Source organism: Zingiber officinale, chromosome 11A (assembly GCF_018446385.1).
Source record: "Zingiber officinale cultivar Zhangliang chromosome 11A, Zo_v1.1, whole genome shotgun sequence".
NCBI classification, from domain to species: Eukaryota; Viridiplantae; Streptophyta; class Magnoliopsida; order Zingiberales; family Zingiberaceae; genus Zingiber; species Zingiber officinale.
In genome coordinates this window covers 85,142,863-85,164,878 of record NC_056006.1, presented here as the reverse complement: position 1 = coordinate 85,164,878, position 22,016 = coordinate 85,142,863, and the positions used below count along the sequence as shown (strand labels likewise).

Sequence of the window (22,016 nt, the reverse complement as noted above, 5' to 3'; positions counted from 1 at the left end):
AAATTTTGCATTTTATTTTTATTAATCGTCTTTACCGGATCAATGTCCGATGCGACGCGCCCCTGCATCACAATTAGATTAGGCCAGGCTTGGCCCGGGCTGAATGAACTTGCTTGTTGCCCTAGCCGCCCGTAGCCATCTTCTGGATCGCCTCCGTACCATCGCCGACTTCGCTCACTCCGGCTGGGTAACCCTTCGTCCCCCTTTTCCTGCTCTTCTTTGTTCTTCTCCCCGGTTTTTCCCTGTTTCTCCTGATTTTCTCTAGGAACTCTTCCTACTTGTTTGATGCACTAACTGAACATTAGAATCGTTTCAGTTTCATTCTCTTATTCGAATCTCATTGCACTAGCTGATATTATGTAGGATTTACATTGAGTTCTGTAGTTTATATATAGTAAGTCTTTAATTAGATCTTGGATCTAGTCAGTTGTGATTATAATTTGGGTTTTTTTTGCTCATCCGAGCCCCTAGTTCGGTAAAGTTAACAAGAGAGACTAGTGAAATAAGTGGAAATAAATGAATTGAAAAGGATAAGAGAGAACAAAGGACGTGAGAAGATGAAAAGAGAGGAGAAAGATGTAATAACGGATATAGACTTTCCACACTGACTAGTCAAAACTGTTGCACACTAATTTAGACTAGAATTCTTGTCATTTTGTAAATTTTTCATTTAGAGCTAAATCTGGATGATATAAAATGTTGAACTGATCTCCACATTTAATATTTAACTTATATGCTGCTAAATTATTTAGTCTTTTGGTGAAAAAATGCATTTGTATGATGGAATGTTAGTTGGAGTTAGAAAAAACAATTTATTTTAATGGAACTATTGGTTTTTGTAATATGTTATCATCAACTCACGATTTTAATCATTAATGTTTATGGTCAATTTATATTGAATATTTTTGGGTAGTTCAGCCTTACTATCCATTACAAATTGGGAAGAAAAACTGTGTTTTTTATCTATCATCTTCAGATTGCAGCATTAAAACTTTGACCTTTCCAATATCACGATCAAGGTTTTGAAAGCATATCTAAGTGATATGTTATTGAATCACTTCATTGCACATTTGTGATATGCAGTCCATGGTAAAAAAAAAAGTTATTCATATTGCTTGAAGTGCTTGACAGATACATGACAACAAATTATACAAATCAGCGTATCTAATCTATAATTCCACAAAAATGTGTGTGTGTAATATATATAGGTTTTCAAACCACATTTTAAGTTTTTCATATGATCATATGTGGTTGCATTGACTACCTGATCCTATATACTGATGAAAAATCACATATGCTATATCCAAAGGGGTCTTCTTCTGCATATTCACTAGCATCTGCATAGGCCATATATTCTATGTGGTCTTCTGTCATATATGCGGCCACCTAGACCAGTTTTGAAGTCATTAACCATGATATTCATTTATGATAACTTAAGTTATAATTCCAGCATAAAATGTGTATAATGATGTATGGTTCTCTTAACTAGGAATCCTATTCATCTTTTCATTGATGAACCACTGTTTATGCAAGTGGATATTACTTTCTGAAGTTGCATGACAGCAATATTATTCTTGAAGGTTGATAGTCAGATCACGCTTCATGAAGATTTATTTCTATTATTATTTATCAAGATTTACTCATGATGCTGATTATGTTGTTTGCTGCATGATGTTATTGATAATATCCTGCATAGTGCCTTCTAATTGCAATTCAAAGATTTTTTTACTATAATGTTGTTGTTATTCAGGTAGATGTCTCAAACAAAAGAAGTGAAGTAAGTAGTCCTCCAAAATCATAAGCAGCAGTTGATGTTGCATTCCCCGGTAGCTAACAAGCAATTTCTTCTCCAGGTATACCTCCCGATCAGTGACACCTCCACGAAATAGACACAGCAAATCAATCTCACCATCTAGATCAAGGTCAAGGAGTCGCTCCAGGTACTTTTATATCTTCTTGATGATTTAGGAATATTGTCAGCTCCTTTCTACAAACTTTTTTCTGATTTTTTATAGTGGTTCTTGCAGTTAGTTATCCGATTCCCTTTTTTTTCTTTCTATTATGCTGTCTTTTCATATTTTCAGGAGCCAAGATTCTGCAGGTGTTGGTAATCCAGGAAATAACTTATATGTAACGGGCTTATCCACACGAGTCAACAACAGTGATCTTGAAAAATACTTCAACAAGGAAGGGAAGGTATGGTTTCCAGCAGATATTCATCTTTTATCTTATCTAATTCTTAGGAGCTGAAATGCTGAATATGGATCCTAAGCTTAAAGCTCGCATTCATTAGATACTAATCTTGAATTTGTTACAACTTTTGCATTCCATATTCCAGAACATTTTCAGAATTTCCTTAGATCACTGGATGCGAACACTGGATCAAAATTTTATTCTCAGTTATTATTATTTTTTCAATACTTGTACGTTGGCTTTCTATTTCAAGTATATCTTTGGTCATGTTAGAGTTACTATTGTTAGTATCTTGAGCTCAAAATAACACAAGCGTAGTGGAATATTATCAAGATCCTTTTCAGAAAATCCATGCGAAGAAAACTGTATACTAGTTGAATTGAGAGTTCTACCTTTTGTTGCGTAAATACAAACTCCCGACAACAACTTTGTCCTCGATGGATCTCAGCACAATTAAGCGTTCACGCCTCTTCCAGTATCCACACGAACACGTTTCGTCCGTCTCACGAACTCACAAACTTGGAGAAGAAGAACCACCTAAGGTTGTGCTAGTAACCAACAAAAGGGTCTCAGCAAAGGAGGAAGAAGAAGGAGAAGATAAGCAAGAACACAAGTATCTCTCCACGAAAATGAATCAAAGCCCCTTTTGTATTCATTCAATCAATTGCCTTAATTAACATAAATATTTTTTTAATCCAATATGTCTTTTGGTCTTTATCCAATGCATGATCAATTTGAAATTGACCATTCTTTTTCCTTGGTGAATTCGAATTCACTAAATCACTCAATGAGTTTAACTCATTGATCCTCATCAATCTGAATTGACTCAACGAGTCTAATTTGAATTGGACTCAATCCAATAGTTAGATCCAATTGAGTCTAACTCAATGAGTCTATTCAGATTAGACTTAATCTAATGATCTATTATATGAACTCATATCCAAATTAACATGTTCTTTATGTGTGACCCTATAGGTTCTCGTAACATTGGTAATATCTCTAAAACTATTTTAGATACATAAGCAATGAGTAGCATCTAGTAAAGTATCATTGCTACCCAAGTGATGAAAATGTCCAGATTCGACCTAATATTTTCGTGTCTATTATCTTGTATGATTCAATCCTTCTATCCTTGATATCTAGATTGATCAATAAGGCATAGACCGTGTCATCCTTTTATCAATGTTTGTGTTTCTTAATCTCTAAGTAGACATACTCAATTAAATAAGCTCAATATCTCATATTGTCTAGTTTGAGCATGACCATACATTCTTGTGTCTTACTAATGGAAGGGATAGATCTCATCTGCATCATTCATATCCCTCTGCATAACTTATTGTATACTCAGTAATCAACTTTATAGTTCACCCTATTACATGTGACGTTTGTTGATACTAAAGTATATTACTCCTTATGTAGGGAACCATAGTGGCTTCAGATTTAAGGACTATTCATACTAATAGTCACTATGAGAATATTTATGACACTCATACAACGATCCATGAAACATTCTCATGGCAGGTCATTCTCTAATATATATACCCATGATATTCTCTAATATATATATATATATATATATATATATATATATATATATATATATATATATATATATATATATATATATATATACTCATGTATAAACCTGATATCTCATATCTATGACTTGTGAGATTAAGAGAGTGTTTGACTAAACTTATTAAAAACAGCTTATAAGCTCGTACAACTTATAAGTTGTTTTAGGAGCTTATAAGTTGTTAGGTCTTATTTTAAAAATAAGCTATTAAAGTGTTTGGGTGAACTTATTACAATCAACTTAAAGGTATTGATGTGTTTGGTATTATAAGATCTTTTTATTAATAAAATTACCAAAAAGGGCATAATACTATTAATCATGGTTTAAAGTGCCGTATCGAAACGGGCGAAACGTCTCGTTCCGCTCGACGACCGACACTGGCACGACCCCGACACTAGACCCACGACAGGTGTAACGTGTTGCGCGACCCCGTGGTCATAGCGGAGGGGTCGCTCGACCCTGCGACAGTAACGGAGGGGTTGCATAACCCTTTTGTTGCCGCTACGGAGACATCGTGCGACCCTGCAATCACTGCAGAGGGGTCGCACGGCCAACATGGTCGCGCCGAATGAGTCACGCAATCCCCACGACCATGGCTGGGCGCGCAGCCCCGCGACAGCGTCAAAGTCGTGCGGGCTTGCGAGTGATGTCAGATTTCAAATTTTTTTTAATTAAACTTAGGTTAATTATTTTAATCAACTCTAGCTATGATGGAGATAATTTAAAAAGACTTTATTAAATTCTAATAAAATTATCTAATTAATTTTATATTTCATTTATTTTTTTAAAAAAATTATAATAAAATTTTTATTTATTTATTTATTTATCTATCTATTTTCATATCTTTTCCTTTTTTAAAAGATTATTTTTTATCTTGTTTATTTTTTAAATATTTATGTTAAATATTTTAGTTTTTAATTAATATATTTTATATTTAAAAAATACCGAAACTATATCGGCACGGCACGATACGGTACCGAAACCGTATCATTCCGATCCAGGATCGAAACCTCGGCACGGATCGAAATTTTAAACCTTGCTATTAATAGAGGATTTTGAGCTTTTATTAATAGAGGATTTTGGACAAATTTCTGCACCGGGGGAGAGAAAATTGGAAAGAGGCGTTGGCGGAGAAGATGACACAGAGCTGGAAGAGAAGTCAGCGGAGATAAAAAGATATTAGGCTTATAAAAATTTATGGAGGATAAGATGAGGATTTATGAAATTATATAAGGATATTTTAGAGAAAAAAATTATTAAAATAAGATCTTTTTTTAAAAAGTAGGGTCTTCCATACTTTTTTAAAAACAGTTTATAAGCGCCAAAATAGCTTATTTTGACAGCTTATAAGTTGTTTGAAAAAAATTTTACCAAACAAATTTGAAGAGCTTATAAGCTCCAAAACAGTTTATAAGTTGTTTTAGAGAGCTTATAAGCTCAGCCAAACACCCTCTAAGTCATCCGTTGACCTAAATGCTAATCTCGACGTATTAATATTATCCTTGTATATTAATGCTTGATTAGGAATAGTTAAGAGTAGCGTTCTATATATCTCTACAATATCCCACTATCAATTCAATCAATTGATATATTGTAAACTAGAACCTACTACTCTATGATACTATTGTACTTATTCATTCGGCACTGAACTAAAGTAAATATAATAATCAACTTTGCCTTTTATTAATTAATGAAATATGATAAGAAAAAGTGTTAATGTCAATCATCTCATAATTGGTACTAAGGGTTAATACTAACAACTATGTTAGTAAGTATTGATGATAATGTGTTAAATTGTATGTTTACCTTGGTATTTTGTTATTTTCTTAGCAATTAACTTCAAGTTTTAGTTACATTCACTTATGTGTTGTGTTTTTCATGTGTTCATGTTTGGATAGCTGATCTTGATACAGATTGGCTGAGGCCTTTACAATATTCCCCAAGAAATTGACTCTTTAATGGAATCATTTTGAAATGACCACAATAGTCAGGTCAATGAGAATTCAAATGGGATTATTAATGGGTTGTTCTGTGGACTTATGAATTTAGTGACAAAGAAGAGTCAATTTCTTTTTTGCTTCATCAAGTTTGGAACCGAATATTCTACTACATTGACTGTGCATGGCAACAGTTCAACCAATGGGAGAATATTGATGAAGAAAAAGAACGTGGCCTCTAATGTGGTCTTCACCAATGAATAGGGGTTGGTTAGAAACTGATGTGGTATTTGTGTGCACAAGAACATGAAGTGTGGACTGGTATGACATTTGTGCTTGGCTAGATTTTGAATGTTGGCGGTCAATATTATCTATGTTAGACAGTAGATATTGTGTATATATTTGATATGATAGCTATATAATATTATGTTATTGAGTAATAATTTTAGATAATGAGTTGATCCTACTGACACGCTATAAATATTGTCACGTCTCAAGAGAGTCCTGCTCGTAAAACGAGCAGCATCTCCTCCCTTATGACAACGTATGGAATTTGGATACATAGTCGCACGGCTGTACAAATATAATAACCTACAGCCCACGCGGCTAGAATAAAACACAACCACAGTTTAATATAGAGCTTACACAGCTAGATCAACAACCACGCAATTATATACGCAGGCCACACGGCTGGAATAGAAAACAAAATAATAAGCAGCCAACACGGTTGAAAACAAATAAAATATAGTGGAAGACATAAGGAAAATCCATAAACCAATAGCAACAGATTGCTAGCCGGCTAGGCTTTACACAGCAACCATCATAAATGACAAAAGTAGTCATAAGGTTAAACACCAAGCCCACATCATAATTATTACAATGCCAAGTACATAAAACTCCAAAGAAATGCAAGAAAGCAAAAGCAAAGCAAAGACCGTCCTCGGATATGACATGGGACCAGCAAATAGAATACTCCAAGCCACTCTGCAACGTCTACAAGTTACTTGAAAAACATAAAACATACAAAGAGGTGCTGAGTCCACGGCGGGCAATGAACAAGATAGTGCATGGTCAATATAAAATATGAAGATCAAAGTATACAATCTCAGTAGGAAAATAAGAACATGATCATATATGACATAATCAATGCGCATAAACATAATTGACATAATGAATGCACATACCCAATCTGGATCTAATACACTCGATATAGTGCTTAGTAAACTCACTAGCGATCAGTAACAGATCTGCTCGTAACACCTGAGCAATATAACTGGCAGTATATACATGTATGATAAATAAACATATATGAAGTATGACAACCATATGCAACAATCATATCTCAAGCAAATACAACATATCACAATCACATGTAGTTAGTATCTAGTAGATATGTATGCAAATATATCTCCAAGAAATGCACCACGCATCATATGCTACCCTCTGGATGTCACTACTTTCGAGTGGTCGAGGCGGGCAGTTCGCTAAGTAGCTATTTCACTACATAGCAATGGGGTCCCTGACTGCTCACAACGTCGGATATCATTACCCCTAAGTAACTGAGTGGCACGATAGAACAAGTTCCACTCTAAGCTACCACTCCCCCTAAGTGGCCGAATGAGCAACTAAAAATGACTAACGACTCTCTCACATCACAAGGGAGACAATGGTCGCAGCATGCAGTACAATGATGAACATGATGTAAATAGTCATGATGCCGGTACAATCATCATCAATACAACAACCCAATCAACATAGGTACATCTAATACATAATTTATCTATCACCTAAGTGTACAAGTATAAATAGATCCCATAGCTGTCTATTAAACAACACATACAGTAAGTAGCAACACCAATAGTACACACCAGACACGTATGCACACTACCACGTAGATATAATCAACATGATATCTCCAATAGTCACCAGACACATGTGCACACTACAACATAGGTATAATCAATATGAAACCTCCAATAATCACACCAGACACGTGTGCTCACCCAACATACAAATGGGCAGTTAATATGGTAACTCCTATAACACATACCAAACATGTGTACCCTCAAAATCTCATGCATAATCAGCATGTTAACTCATCAACAAGATATACATATTCTGCATATGTATACACAACAGAGTATAGATATCCAAAACCAAGACTGTATATGAAATAACTAGACGATTTATAAGGTCAAGCAGATAAGTATCAAGTAGAATAAAAACGAACAGGTATAAGGTAAAGCAACTTAATCCATCAATAAAAAATAATCATGCACTAAGTTCAATGAACTAAAGAGGACAAGAAAGAAATATCCGTCTTTATCTGACGATTGTGCTAAACAATCCCACGTCAAGACGCTCATCTCAAATCAAAAAGTCCTGCAAATCACATGATGTACAATTTACCTAATTACATATGCAACAACTAGCTAAACCCAAAATCCAAACTAATTAGGGAAAAATCCTAATCGAACAATCATTAATTAATCCAATTAATCTCGTATTCAATCCCATTCACTCTTCATATGAATTAATTCATTCAATAGTTATTAATCACCCTTAATCGACAATCAAATTCTAACCAACATCATCACGATACTACCCATTTCAACAATCATCCAATCCTTTAATCTATTGAATCAACTACTAAGCATCATAAACCCAACATACATAATTCATCCACATGATCAATTGCTAATCATCAAATTTGATAATTAATCTATTTAGGTTTAACTAAATCATCAACCCTAATTAATGATTTATCTCAATTAATTCGACAACCAATCACCATTAATCATCACACTAATCAAATTCAATGCAGAAATGAGATCAACTCTAAAAACTCATCCAAATCCGAATGCTCCTCAGTTGACCCACACCCGAAGAACTTGCTACCAAAAATCGGGGCTGGAGTTAGATGGAGCTGACCTTCAAATCGTTTGGTTTAAGTTATCATGTATAACCTTGGTCATGTAATTACCTAGTAATCACATAATAATTTTTTTTTAATTGTTTAATTTTTTAATTTTTTATTTTTTATTATTATTTTTTTATTTTCTTTATTTTAATTAATTTTTTTACATTTTTTTAAATTTTTTTTACATTTTTATATTTTTTATGTTTTTAATGTTTTTTAATTATTTTTTACTTTTTAATTTTTTTTTCTCATTTTTTTTATGTTTTTTATATTTTTAATGTTTTTTTTATTTTTTAAAGTTTTTTACAATTTTTTATTTATTTAAAAAAAAAAATTATGTTTTTTTTTGTTTTTTTCTTTACGTTTTTCTTTTTTGTCATATTTTTCTCTTATCCAAGGGTATTTTGGGTAAAAAAAATTCGTTAACCCCGGAATCAAGAAAAACCTCAGTTTTTTGATTCCTGGTTGCATGTCCCTTTTGCTGACGTGTCGGCCATGAAACATTACTCGGGAATTATCGATTACCTAAATCAAATAAGATTTTTGTTGATAACCTTGGATGAATAATCAAGGTTATTAAGAATAACCCCTAACTAAACGCACCCTAAGGGTGACAGCAAGCAGGGCACCCCCGACGATCAATGAAGAGAGGTTTCTGACGAATGAAACAGTGCAGCGATTAGCAGGGGTACAAGGAGTGTCGATGCCTTTCTGGATGGCAGCAACTGTGCCCAGATCCATAGGCGAGAGGGTAGTGTAACCCTAGTCCCATTGTGTTGTTCCTTTATTCTAGCACCGGCGGTGTCTACTGTGGTGCTGAGCTGAGCAGAGGAAATGGATTGAGAGCTTCGGCCTATGTGTCGGTTTCAAGGCCTCGAACGCAGTAGGGGCATCTGGCCAGTCCCACGGCGGCGAGCAAGAGGGGTGTCGACATCTTACGGTCGGGGCAGCGTTCATGTGGAGCAGCACCAGCGTCGACGAGATCGGGCGAGAGCCCGACGGTCGACGTCGCATGGAAGAAAGGAGGCGGCGCTGCGGCTTCAGGGTCGTGAGGGCGTCACCGGCCGAAGAAAAGGGGGTTCAAGAGAGGGGGTGGGCAGCGGATGAGGAATGAGAGGAGGGATCGGGAGAGGGATTTTGGAAAAATAAAACCTTAGGTTTCTTTATATACTTAGAGTTATTTTAATTAAACCTTATGCTAATTAAATCAATCAATCCCACTTAAGAGATATTCCAAACAGGCTTCTCCAAGCTCAATAGATCCATCCCCTTAAAACATATTATATGACCTTCGTTTAAATCCCGAAAAAATTTTAAAAATTCTCGAAAAATCCAATAAGATTATTTCTCCAATAACACTTATTGTTTAATTGCCGTATCTTACAAATATTGACATTAATAATGTTACGCAATTAATTTTGGAATGTGTTTATTGAACATTTAATATTATTTTGTTGTAATGGTTGTAATATTATAGGTATATAATCTAAAAGTACACTCAACAGTTTATAACAATGGATTATAGTTGCAAAATATTAGTAATTTTTTATTTATACAATTTCATTACTATGTTTTTTTCAGAATTGTATATTGTGATTATGGTGTATAAGTACAAATGAATTATCCAATACTGAACATTGCAGAATTTGTATATTTTTAATGTCTTTCTTTTTACAGGTAAGCGTCTTTTAGTCTTCTAATTGGCATATTGGACACTATTTTTTACTAAATAATACACTAATTTTAAATTGTAAGAAAACATATCAGAGGGCGTGGGTTTCCTGTGCCTTTTTTCTTTTAAATAAAAAAACAGAGAAAAAACCATGGGGCTCTTTAACAAAAAAAAAATAATATATATAAATAGATTTTAAAATGGTTTTCCAATTGTCTCAAAAACATAAATAATTACTAACCAAAGTTATATAAAGTTGCATTAATTTTCAGTGTCTATTTAAAATAATTCAAAATAATTAGCATTTCTATTTATGGTTAAAAAAATTCAGTTGAAATTTATTAAATTATAAAATTGTTAATTAAGCTTAAAAGTAACTTCAAAATATGAATTGTTTTTAAACTTTTCTTAGTAAAAAGTATTGATTATATCCAACATACTATTTGTGCATAGAGTGTATAGTGGGCATTAAGGCGCTCAAGCTCAATTTGCCAACTATCAGGGCACATACTTCTCTTTCTATTAAAAAATGTGGGTGGCTGCACCATTAATTAGAAACAATCTCATCTGCCTTGACACCAATTACCTTATATGACAACTTGAATCCTTATCTGCCTCACAAATCTTAACACCCGACCGCTTCAATGGATTATCTGTTTTAGAGTGAGCCCAAGAAAGTTCTCATAAAATGCTTTGGTGGTATTGAAGACTGTGCAAGGTGATGAGAGAGCCTTGGAAGAGATGGATCTTTGCGCGAGGAGATTCACTCACCAGTAGAGCTCCTTTAATCATTAGAGTTTTTGTAATGAATTTACTGCAGTTATGCATTATAAGGAGATCATTGGGTTAAAATAAGATTGTTAAATAGAGTTAAAAGAATGCTAGATGATTCTATATTTGTCCTTTTAAAAAAATACTTTTTTAATGCTAACATTTAATATTTCTGATATTATGTTCCTTTGAATAGGTTCTGGAATGCAATGTCATTGTGGACCCTCGCACCAGGGAATCTCGTGGTTTTGCCTTTGTCACGATGGAGACTTTGGAAGATGCTAATCGCTGTGTTAAGTACCTACATCATTCTGTTCTTGAAGGCCGCTTAATCACAGTGGAGAAGGTAGCTTAGTTACTTTCATATCTCTATCGAATCATCTCTGTGAAATAACCTAAACTTTAATGTTATCTGCATATTGGTTCTTTTCAACTTAGTTGTCTCGCCTGATAAATTTTGGCATCAGGTTGGTGTTGTGTAGCTTCATCGAAATATCATTATGTGATCCTAACCTCCTCATGCCAACCTGAGCACTACAACGACATATTGAAGTCATGAAAATCCGACTATATTATAGAGGATAGCATGCCGTGTATTCCTTTTTTTCGCTGATTATTAACATCTTCTGGTATGCGCAATAATATTATGCCTTGTAATAGTATTTAATTTAGCTTTGGTTGCATCCGTTCCTTGGTTAGCACTTGTACTTTCATCATACAAGAAATGCAAAGCAGGTGTTGGTTTTTCTCAAGTTGATTATCATCATCATCCTTGCCGATTGCCAAGCATATCCAGAATGCCATCAACTCAAACCATGAAGTGAAAATGAGAATACTGCTGGCTGTTTCGCTAGTTTACTTTATACTTTCAATTCAAGTGGCATAATACATATGATTTATCCAATAATTTGTTGGTTGTTTTATTTTTGTTGTTTAATAACAGGCAAAAAGAAAGCGTGGAAGGACACCAACACCTGGAAAGTATCGTGGTGCTAGAGATAGAAGAGGTACACTATCTGTAGTTTATTTGATCTTATTTATATCCCAATGAACAGTATTAAAGAAGAGGTAAACTATTTGTAGCTTCTTTGATCTTATTAATACCAAAATGTGCGGAAACGTCTTTTAATCTTAACTCACAGATAATGTATACAAGAACTAGAAATAATATACAGGACTGGGACTTAAGATTAAGAAATGAAGTAAGAAACTTACAAGCTTAGGTGCTTCTCAAAGTAGGACTTGTAGCAAGATGTGCTGTGTGTCCTGCATTTGAGAGAGTCATGGGTTTTATAGAGTTTTTATCGGTGAACTGGGTGCACATTGGGCCCCATCATCATTCATCCGATTCTTATCTCTTGTACCCATTATATATTTGCTACACACTCTAAAGTAGATGCTCTACCATTATTGCTTGCTTTACATGACAAACTGACTCAGCACTCTTATCCTTTTGGACAAATGGACGGCTCCCCGGGGCTCAATCCATTAAAGGATAAAGTGTTTTTGGATTTGCGGGCTCACCATGCTTCCTTTAATTATGGTGGTGTGTCTTTGATGTGTTGGAGCGTGCTTTGCATCTTCAGAAAAGCCTCCAATAATTCAATTCTGGTGCCGGTTACAACTGGGAGTGCATCTTTGAAGTAAAGGCCTCGTTTCTGGGTGCTCCTGGCCTTAAAGTCTCTTTCCTTGACTCTACAAATGAGTTCTAGCTCCCTGATGCTATTAATGACGTTTCTTGAGGCTGTCCATTCAATATCTTCCATGTGGGTTCTTTTGTCATGTTCCTCTGGATGGAGGATCCGAGTTTCACTGGATTGGGCCAGTTCTTCGTACTATTCCAAGAGATGATAAGGCCCGCTAGGTGCCGAGATGCTGTTGTATTTGGCTTGGAGTCGAGTTGCTTCAAGGTCTCCTCCATTTGGGTCAGCATTAGAAGATCCTTCTCCGTATGCGTCCATGGGCCTATAAGGACACAAAGTAATCGGGATAGGGCGTCAGCAAGAAGATTGTCTTTACCTTCAATATGTTGAAATTGGACGGGAATGCCTAGGCCAGTAATGAAGTCTGTAAAAGCTATCCATCGTACTCGAGATGGCTTATTTTGCGCAGATTTATTAAAGAAACTAATAATGGCTTGGCAATCAGTCCTGATTAAAAGCTCCTCCTTGTCCAGATAGTAAATTTTGAAATTGTTTAAGCTATTCATAACAGCATGAATTTCGGCGTCTATGGTGGACTTTGGGGGTGAGAACTTGCCACTTGCATAAGCGCAAATTTTTTCCTCTACCCTTGAATCATGTTTCTGGAGTTTCCATTTACAGATGTCACCCCATCCTTCCATACAGCCATCAGTTTCAATAAGCATATAACACTGGGCCGGTGGTATAGTCAGATCAGGCAGCTCTTTTATCATTGCTTTGACCTTACGCACTAAAGCCCAATCTTGTGAATTCATCCGTTTCTCATCATTTGGACTTGTTTTAGAGTATAATGGGCCCAAGATTTTTCCTAGGTTAGGAATATAAGATCTGGCATAATTAAGTAGGCCCAGCCATGAACGAAGCCCTTTGATTGTCTGCAATTCATGATCACTGAAATCAGCTATTTTTGTAATAATGTGGGCTTGAAGCTTGATCTTTGATCCTCCTATTGTTGCACCAAGAAATTCAATAGTTGGGCTTCCAAGCTTCATTTTTGTTGGGCTCAGTATTAACCCATTCTTCTTACAGATATCTAATAGGATCTTTAAATGACTTCGATGCTCCTGCTCAGATTCGGAAGAAATCAGAATATCATCAATGTAAACTGCGATAAAATCTTCTGTACCTTTAAAGCAGTTGTCCATCTTTCTTTGAAAAATAGCTGGAGCGTTTTTTAATCCAAATGACATGACTAACCATTCATAAAGTCCATCAGGAACCCAAAATGCAGTCCAAGGGATGGATTCAGGATCCATTGATACCGGATGAAAACCACTTTTAAGATCAAACTTTGAGTAAATCTTGCTTCGGCCAACCTTTTTAATGATAGTGTTGATGCCTGGGAGGCTGTATTGGTCTTTGTGAGTATTATCGTTGAGACGCTTGTAGTTGAAGACCATACGCTCTTTCCCCTTTGTCTCCTTTCCAGTTACTGGATCAACTATAGTGCCGGAATGGACAATAATTGTTGTAGTCCGATGCCTGCTTGTACTTGGTCGGATTAGCTTTAGCTTTAATAAGGCTCTTATATGGGTACTGAAAGATTTTTGCATTTGAGGAGTTACATGCTTCAGAGGCTTGTCTTCAATAATAAGATCTGGATTTTTGATTTCAAGCCTGCATGTAATTTTGTTTTTGGCCCAATATTTGGTGGGGTTATCCCCAATGTATCCAGTATCAGTGAGTTCTTTTATGAGGTCTTGCAGTATAGTACCTGATTGCCGTGTACAGATTTGTTCTTGAATCTGGTTGTACTCTTCTTCTTCAAGCTCCAACTCCTCGAGGGTGGGTACTGCAGCAACAGTTTGTTGAGTTTTTATAATAGTTATATTTTTGTAGAAAGTTACCTCATCTCCTTCTATCCGAATGCCTCCGTATAAAGATCGGATGAAATTACATCCGATTATCATGGTAATATTTCCTCCAATTGTTAGGGGGAAAGCATACGTATAAGGTATTCTGAAAGTGTGTTCTCCAATCTTCATGCTGCCATATTTCAGTTTTTTGTTGGCATTTGTCTTTGAGTTGATCCCGCTGAAATTGACAATAAAGGTATTGTCTTCTATGGCCTCAAGTGGTATGGATGCCTGGTCTATGCAGCATGTAGTTGCTCCGGTGTTTAATATTGCATTAACTTTGAAATTTTTCACTCCCGGTATGCTAAGTTCCACCACCAGGTTAAAAAGGTCATTTGTCTTTCTTTTTGGCGAGATTACTTCAGAAGTAGAGAGATCCTTTTCTCGTCCTTCAGTGACAAACATGTATACTTCTTCTTCTTTTTGATGAATTTCTTCATTCTGATTTTTAGATATCTGCCTTTTGAGGTCAGTATTTTCTAGTTCAAGAAGGTCTACCTTTAAACGAAGTTCCTCATTTTCAGCATCAGCTTCAAGTTTATCTGCAGAAGTGTTCCGTATTAACTCCTCTTCTCTGACTTGGAACTCCCTTTTTAATTGCTCTATCTGTAAAATGGAAAGCGCCTTGGCCGCCTCAACTTCTTGCTTTAGTCTGGCTATTTCTGCTTCAGCCTAATTAATATATACCTGCTGCTCTTGGACAAGACTACTAGGGTTGTATGGAATAGGTGCTTTCTGCTGAATAGGAATTGTAACTTTAAAGTAATGTTTTGAATACATACCGCATGATGTTATCTTGCATGTAGAACAATGCATTCTATGTTTTTGCATCGTCATCCTTTTGCAGTAACATCTTTCATATGGGTATGAGATTTCATCATTGATCATCCATATGTGGTTGCAGTCGTGTTGGGTTTTGGTGACCCGTACCATGGGTTGCCATCCGCTTTCTTTTCCAATCATATAACAATTTTTCTCCTCTATAAATACAAATAGAGATTCATAAATACCTGGTGATCTTCTCCTTCAGATATGCTATAGATTGCGTCAGAAGGTTCATCTCCTTCTTGGACAGACATTATTTCATAATCTTCTGGAAGCTCAAGGCCTTCAAACATAGCCACCCTTTTTGTATTTCGATATTCTTTGGGGCAGTCTCTTGCGAAATGACCTTCTTCTCCACATAGAAAACACTTGCATTTCTTATTTCTTAGAAGGTGTTTCTTCTTCTCTATTCTGGCATGAGAGTTATGAGACTTCCCTTTATAAGTGGTGGATCTTCTTGCTCCGAACTTTTCTTTCTTTTGGTAATATCCTGGTATAGGTATCTGATTACAGAAGGATAGGTCTTTTAATGATATATTGAAGGCCGCTTTCTTGCATTCTTCCTCCAGGTATTTATATCCAAAAAGGATCCTTGGGTGAACTCCTATTGTATTTCCTTGGTATTTTTCTTCAAATGCAGCTTTAATTCTTCTACTGAGGTCACCTGGTAATTCTGAACCAGTAAACAACCTTCCAGTTTTTGCAGCTAAATTCATATAATCATTCATAAATGGAAGAATATCTTTAATATAGTCAAGGTCCCTATAAGCATTATCTGTAGAACCTTGAAAGGATCTTCTAAAATAAATACCCTTCTTATTTGAGATAATATGTTTTGGGTACCATTTCTTCCTTCAGCCGAATTTATCAATTCTTGATATTCTTCTGGGTATCCGCCATTGAATCCAAGTCAGCCTTTCTGCTTCTCCTAAAAGATTTTCAATGAAGTCGGCCTTGTCCTGGTTGCTGTGAAATTTTGCAAAGCAAACATATTTTTATTAATGCCTTCCCATCTTAGAAATACATCCTCCACTTTACCAAGCTGCGTAGGCAGGGTTAAGATGGCGCTAGTCTGTTAATGTGTTGACGGTAGATTCCACCATTCAGCCTTTAAAGTGCTTCCCTTTTCCCGGTTCAATTGGGGGAACAATACTAACAGGTTCTGATTTTGCCCTGTTTGTTGGGGGATATCCGACAGGGTTCATCGTTGTGTCCATTGGAGGCCTATATTGTGAGACAGCCTCTGTTGAATAAAGGGCAAAACAAGGTTCTACAGATATGCAAGATAATGCTTATAGGGACCTTGAAAGAATATTATGCTCCCATATTAAAGATATTCTTCCATTTATGAATGATTATATGAATTTAGCTGCAAAAACTGGAAGATTGTTTACTGGTTCAGAATTATCTGAGAAATTCTGGCTAAAATTACCAGGTGACCTCGGTAGAAGAATTAAAGCTGCATTTGAAGAAAAATACCAAGGAAATACAATAGGAGTTCACCCAAGGGTCCTTTTTGCATATAAATACCTGGAGGAAGAATGCAAGAAAGCGGCCTTCAATATGTCATTAAAAGACCTATCCTTCTGTAATCAGATTCCTATACTAGGATATTACCAAAAGAAAGAAAAGTTCGGAGCAAGAAGATCCACCACTTATAAAGGGAAGCCTCATAACTCTCATGCCAGAATAGAGAAGAAGAAACACCTTCTAAGAAACAAGAAATGCAAATGTTTTCTATGTGGAGAAGAAGGCCATTTCGCAAGAGACTGCCCCAAAGAATATCGAAACACAAAAAGGGTGGCTATGTTTGAAGGCCTTGAGTATCTGTCCAAGAAGGAGATGAACCTTCTGACACAATCTATAGCATATCTGAAGGAGAAGATCACCAGGTACTTATGAATCTCTATTTGTATTTATAGAGGAGAAAAATTGTTATATGATTGGAAAAGAAAGCGGATGGCAACCCATGGTACGGGTCACCAAAACCCAACACGACTGCAACCACATATGGATGATCAATGATGAAATCTCATACCCATATGAAATATGTTACTGCTGCAAAAGGATGACGATGCAAAAATATAGAATGCATTGTTCTACATGCAAGATAACATCATGCGGTATGTGTTCAAAACATTACTTTAATGTTACAATTCCTATTCAGCAGAAAGCACCTATTCCATACAACCCTAGTAGTCTTGTCCAAGAGCAGCAGGTATATATTAATTGGGCTGAAGCAGAAATAGCCAGACTAAAGCAAGAAGTTGAAGCGGCCAAGGCGCTTTCCATTTTACAGATAGAGCAATTAAAAAGGGAGTTCCAAGGCAGAGAAGAGGAGTTAATACGGAACGCTTCTGCAGATAAACTTGAAGTTGATGCTGAAAATGAGGAACTTCGTTTAAAGGTAGACCTTCTTGAACTAGAAAATACTGACTTCAAAAGGCATATATCTAAAAATCAGAATGAAAAAATTCATCAAGAAGAAGTATACATGTTTGTCACTGAAGAACGAGAAAAGGATCTCTCTACTTCTGAAGTAATCTCGCCAAAAAGAAAGACAAATGACCTTTTTAACCTGGTGGTGGAACTTAGCATACCGGGAGTGAAAAATTTCAAAGTTAATGCAATATTAAACACCGGAGCAACTACATGTTGCATAGACCAGGCATCCATACCACTTGAGGCCATAGAAGACAATACCTTTATTGTCAATTTCAGCAGGATCAATTCAAAGACAACTGCCAACAAAAAACTGAAATATGGCAGCATGAAGATTAGAGAACACACTTTCAGAATACCTTATACGTATGCTTTCCCCCTAACAATTGGAGGAAATATTACCATGATAATCGAATGTAATTTCATCCAATCTATATACGGAGGCATTCGGATAGAAGGAGATGAGGTAACTTTCTACAAAAATATAACTATTATAAAAACTCAACAAACTGTTGCTGCAGTACCCACCCTCGAGGAGTTGGAGCTTGAAGAAGAAGAGTACAACCAGATTCAAGAACAAATCTGTACATGACAATCAGGTACTATACTGCAAGACCTCATAAAAGAACTCACTGATACTGGATATATTGGGGATAACCCCACCAAATATTGGGCCAAAAACAAAATTACATGCAGACTTGAAATCAAAAATCCAGATCTTATTATTGATGACAAGCCTCTGAAGCATGTAACTCCTCAGATGCAAAAATCTTTCAGTACCTATATAAGAGCCTTATTAAAGCTAAAGGTAATCCGACCAAGTACAAGCAGGCATCGGACTACAGCAATTATTGTCCATTCCGGCACTATAGTTGATCCAGTAACTGGAAAGGAGACAAAGGGGAAAGAGCGTATGGTCTTCAACTACAAGCGTCTCAAAGATAATACTCACAAAGACCAATACAGCCTCCCAGGCATCAACACTATCATTAACAAGGTTGGCCGAAGCAAGATTTACTCAAAGTTTGATCTTAAAAGTGGTTTTCATCCGGTATCAATGGATCCTGAATCCATCCCTTTGACTGCATTTTGGGTTCCTGATGGACTCTATGAATGGTTAGTCATGTCATTTGGATTAAAAAACGCTCCAGCTGTTTTTCAAAGAAAGATGGACAACTGCTTTAAAGGTACAGAAGATTTTATCGCAGTTTACATTGATGATATTCTGATTTCTTCCGAATCTGAGCAGGAGCATCGAAGTCATTTAAAGATCCTATTAGATATCTGTAAGAAGAATGGGTTAATACTGAGCCCAACAAAAATGAAGCTTGGAAGCCCAACTATTGAATTTCTTGGTGCAACAATAGGAGGATCAAAGATCAAGCTTCAAGCCCACATTATTACAAAAATAGCTGATTTCAGTGATCGTGAATTGCAGACAACCAAAGGGCTTCGTTCATGGCTGGGCCTCCTTAATTATGCCAGATCTTATATTCCTAACCTAGGAAAAATCTTGGGCCCATTATACTCTAAAACAAGTGCAAATGGTGTGAAAATGATGAATTCACAAGATTGGGCTTTAGTGCGCAAGGTCAAAGCAATGATAAAAGAGCTGCTTGATCTGACTATACCACCGGCCCAGTGTTATATGCTTATTGAAACTGACGGCTGTATGGAAGGATGGGGTGACATCTGTAAATGGAAACTCTAGAAACATGATTCAAGGGTAGAGGAAAAAATTTGCGCTTATGCAAGTGGCAAGTTCTCACCCCCAAAGTCCACCATAGACGCCGAAATTCATGCTGTTATGAATAGCTTAAGCAATTTCAAAATTTACTATCTGGACAAGGAGGAGCTTTTAATCAGGACTGATTGTAAGCCATATTAGTTTCTTTAATAAATCTGCGCAAAATAAGCCATCTCGAGTACGATGGATAGCTTTTACAAACTTCATTACTGGCCTAGGCATTCCCGTCCAATTTCAACATATTGAAGGTAAAGACAATCTTCTTGCTGACGCCCTATCCCGATTACTTTGTGTCCTTACAGGCCCATGGACGCATACGGAGAAGGATCTTCTAATGCTGACCCAAATGGAGGAGACCTTGAAGCAACTCCACTCCAAGCCAAATACAACAGCATCCCGGCACCTAGCGGGCCTTATCATCTCTTGGAGTAGTACGAAGAACTGGCCCAATCCAGTGAAACCCGGATCCTCCATCCAGAGGAACATGACAAAAGAACCCACATGGAAGATATTGAATGGACAGCCTCAAGAAACGTCATTAATAGCATCAGGGAGCTGGAACTCATTTGCAGAGTCAAGGAAAGAGACTTTAAGGCCAGGAGCACCCAGAAACGAGACCTTTACTTCAAATATGCACTCCCAGTTGTAACCAACACCAGAATTGAATTATTGGAGGCTTTTATGAAGATGCAAAGCACGCTCCAACACATCAAAGACACACCACCATAATTAAAGGAAGCATGGTGAGCCCGCAAATCCAAAAACACTTTATCCTTTAATGGATTGAGCCCCGGGGAGCCGTCCATTTGTCCAAAAGGATAAGAGTGCTGAGTCAGTTTGTCCTGTAAAGCAAGCAATAATGGTAGAGCATCTACTTTAGAGTCTGTAGCAAATCTATTATGGGTACAAGAGTTAAGAATCGGATGAATGATGATGGGGCCCAATGTGCACCTAGTTCACCGATAAAAACTCTATAAAACCCATGACTCTCTCAAATGCAGGACACACAGCACATCTTGCTACAAGTCCTACTTTGAGAAGCACCTAAGCTTGTAAGTTTCTTACTTCAGTTCTTAATCTTAAGTCCCAGTCCTGTATATTATTTCTAGTTCTTGTATACATTATCTGTGAGTTAAGATTAAAAGACGTTTCCGCACATTTTGGTATCACAGTAAGAGATATTATGCATGTTCAAAATGATATAACTTTAGCACATATCATGACACATGATGTAATAAGTATGTTAGGTGTAGCAAAGTTGCCATAATTAGGAAGCTACTCAAGTAACGAATAACTAAAGGTAAAAGCGGTTTCCCTTGAGATTAATCCAAGTCCCTGAACAAATTGCTCAATTCTGTTAATCTATGTGGGCACAAGTTCATGCACATCAAATAGAACTGGCAGAGTATGCATGAATATGTAGTCGAGTTTATCCTATTAAAAGAGAGGATGGCCATGGAGGATCGCTATCAGTTGGCCATGTCTGCTATGATTGTTATAATGCTAAAAGGTTGGTACACAATGGAGTTTATTAAAAATTAAAATAGCAGTCTCCAACCCAAGTGAAACTTTTGTTGTATATTTACAACTCCATGTATCTATTTAAATTCCACATAATTATGCATTTTCATAAGTATGCGCCAATATGTGGACACAATTCAACAATACGTATTCATCTTGCTGAAAACATCACGTCAACAGTTGACTTATGGTAGTGTTTTGTGCTCAGATAGTGCTTAGCTATTTTGATTGTGGCAATTTGTTGCATCTGTAGGTCATGATAGGAGGCGCTCCCGCAGCCGTTCTCCATACTTGTCACGTCATAGGGATCGCTCTCGTTCTCGCTCCCGTTCTCGTTCAAGGCGTGGGCGTGATCGATCCTCCTCACCATATGCACGGGACTCTCAAAAAAGGCACAGGGACTAAGGTGCAATCTTTGTCCCATATCAGTGACAACAACCACAAATCTGATTAGGAACACTGTGAGCCCTTCCCACCACCTTGTTATTTTGAATCAGATGCTTCCATTTAAATTTGTTGGATGGTCATCGGTCTTCTTTTCTTGTTGAATAGGTATGCAGAAGTTACTATTTGGACTTTGAGAATGCTCAGAATTCACGTGTTGCTGTGATAACTTAATGTGAACTAGTTAAACCATCTGCTTTGCTATGTTCGATTGATTCTCAACTTTGCGTTAAAATGTTGTGCATTGTTTAGTCATTAAAAACATGAATTGTAATTACTAATTTAAGTGTGTTTTTTAGTGGATGACATGCATAATGTGTCTGATAAATGTGTGAATTCGCAAATGCAAAATTTAGCTTTCATGTTTCGAATGGCAATTGCATATGCAATCGACTTCTAAGACTTCAAA

At 36.4% G+C, this 22,016-nt stretch overlaps 1 protein-coding gene across 1 annotated transcript; it reads left to right on the top strand.

Annotated features, from left to right (window-relative positions):
• The first annotated feature begins 37 nt into the window (after positions 1-37).
• Positions 38-21,935, top strand: LOC122031901 (serine/arginine-rich splicing factor SR45a-like). Its single transcript, XM_042591122.1, has 8 exons — positions 38-187; positions 1,751-1,777; positions 1,854-1,940; positions 2,085-2,196; positions 11,266-11,415; positions 12,013-12,076; positions 21,417-21,624; positions 21,716-21,935. The coding sequence occupies exons 2-7, from the start codon at positions 1,755-1,757 to the stop codon at positions 21,566-21,568; spliced, it is 588 nt and encodes a 195-aa protein (XP_042447056.1). The 5' UTR covers positions 38-187; positions 1,751-1,754; the 3' UTR covers positions 21,569-21,624; positions 21,716-21,935.
• Positions 21,936-22,016: the final 81 nt, after the last annotated feature.

Excerpts from the sequence above, each read along its gene's own strand:
- LOC122031901 (XM_042591122.1), top strand. The coding sequence starts at position 1,755 with ATGTCTCAAACAAAAGAAGTGAA. Across the intron at positions 11,416-12,012 it reads GCTTAATCACAGTGGAGAAG|GCAAAAAGAAAGCGTGGAAG; the intron begins GTAGCTTAGTTA and ends GTTTAATAACAG. Across the intron at positions 12,077-21,416 it reads TGGTGCTAGAGATAGAAGAG|GTCATGATAGGAGGCGCTCC; the intron begins GTACACTATCTG and ends TTGCATCTGTAG.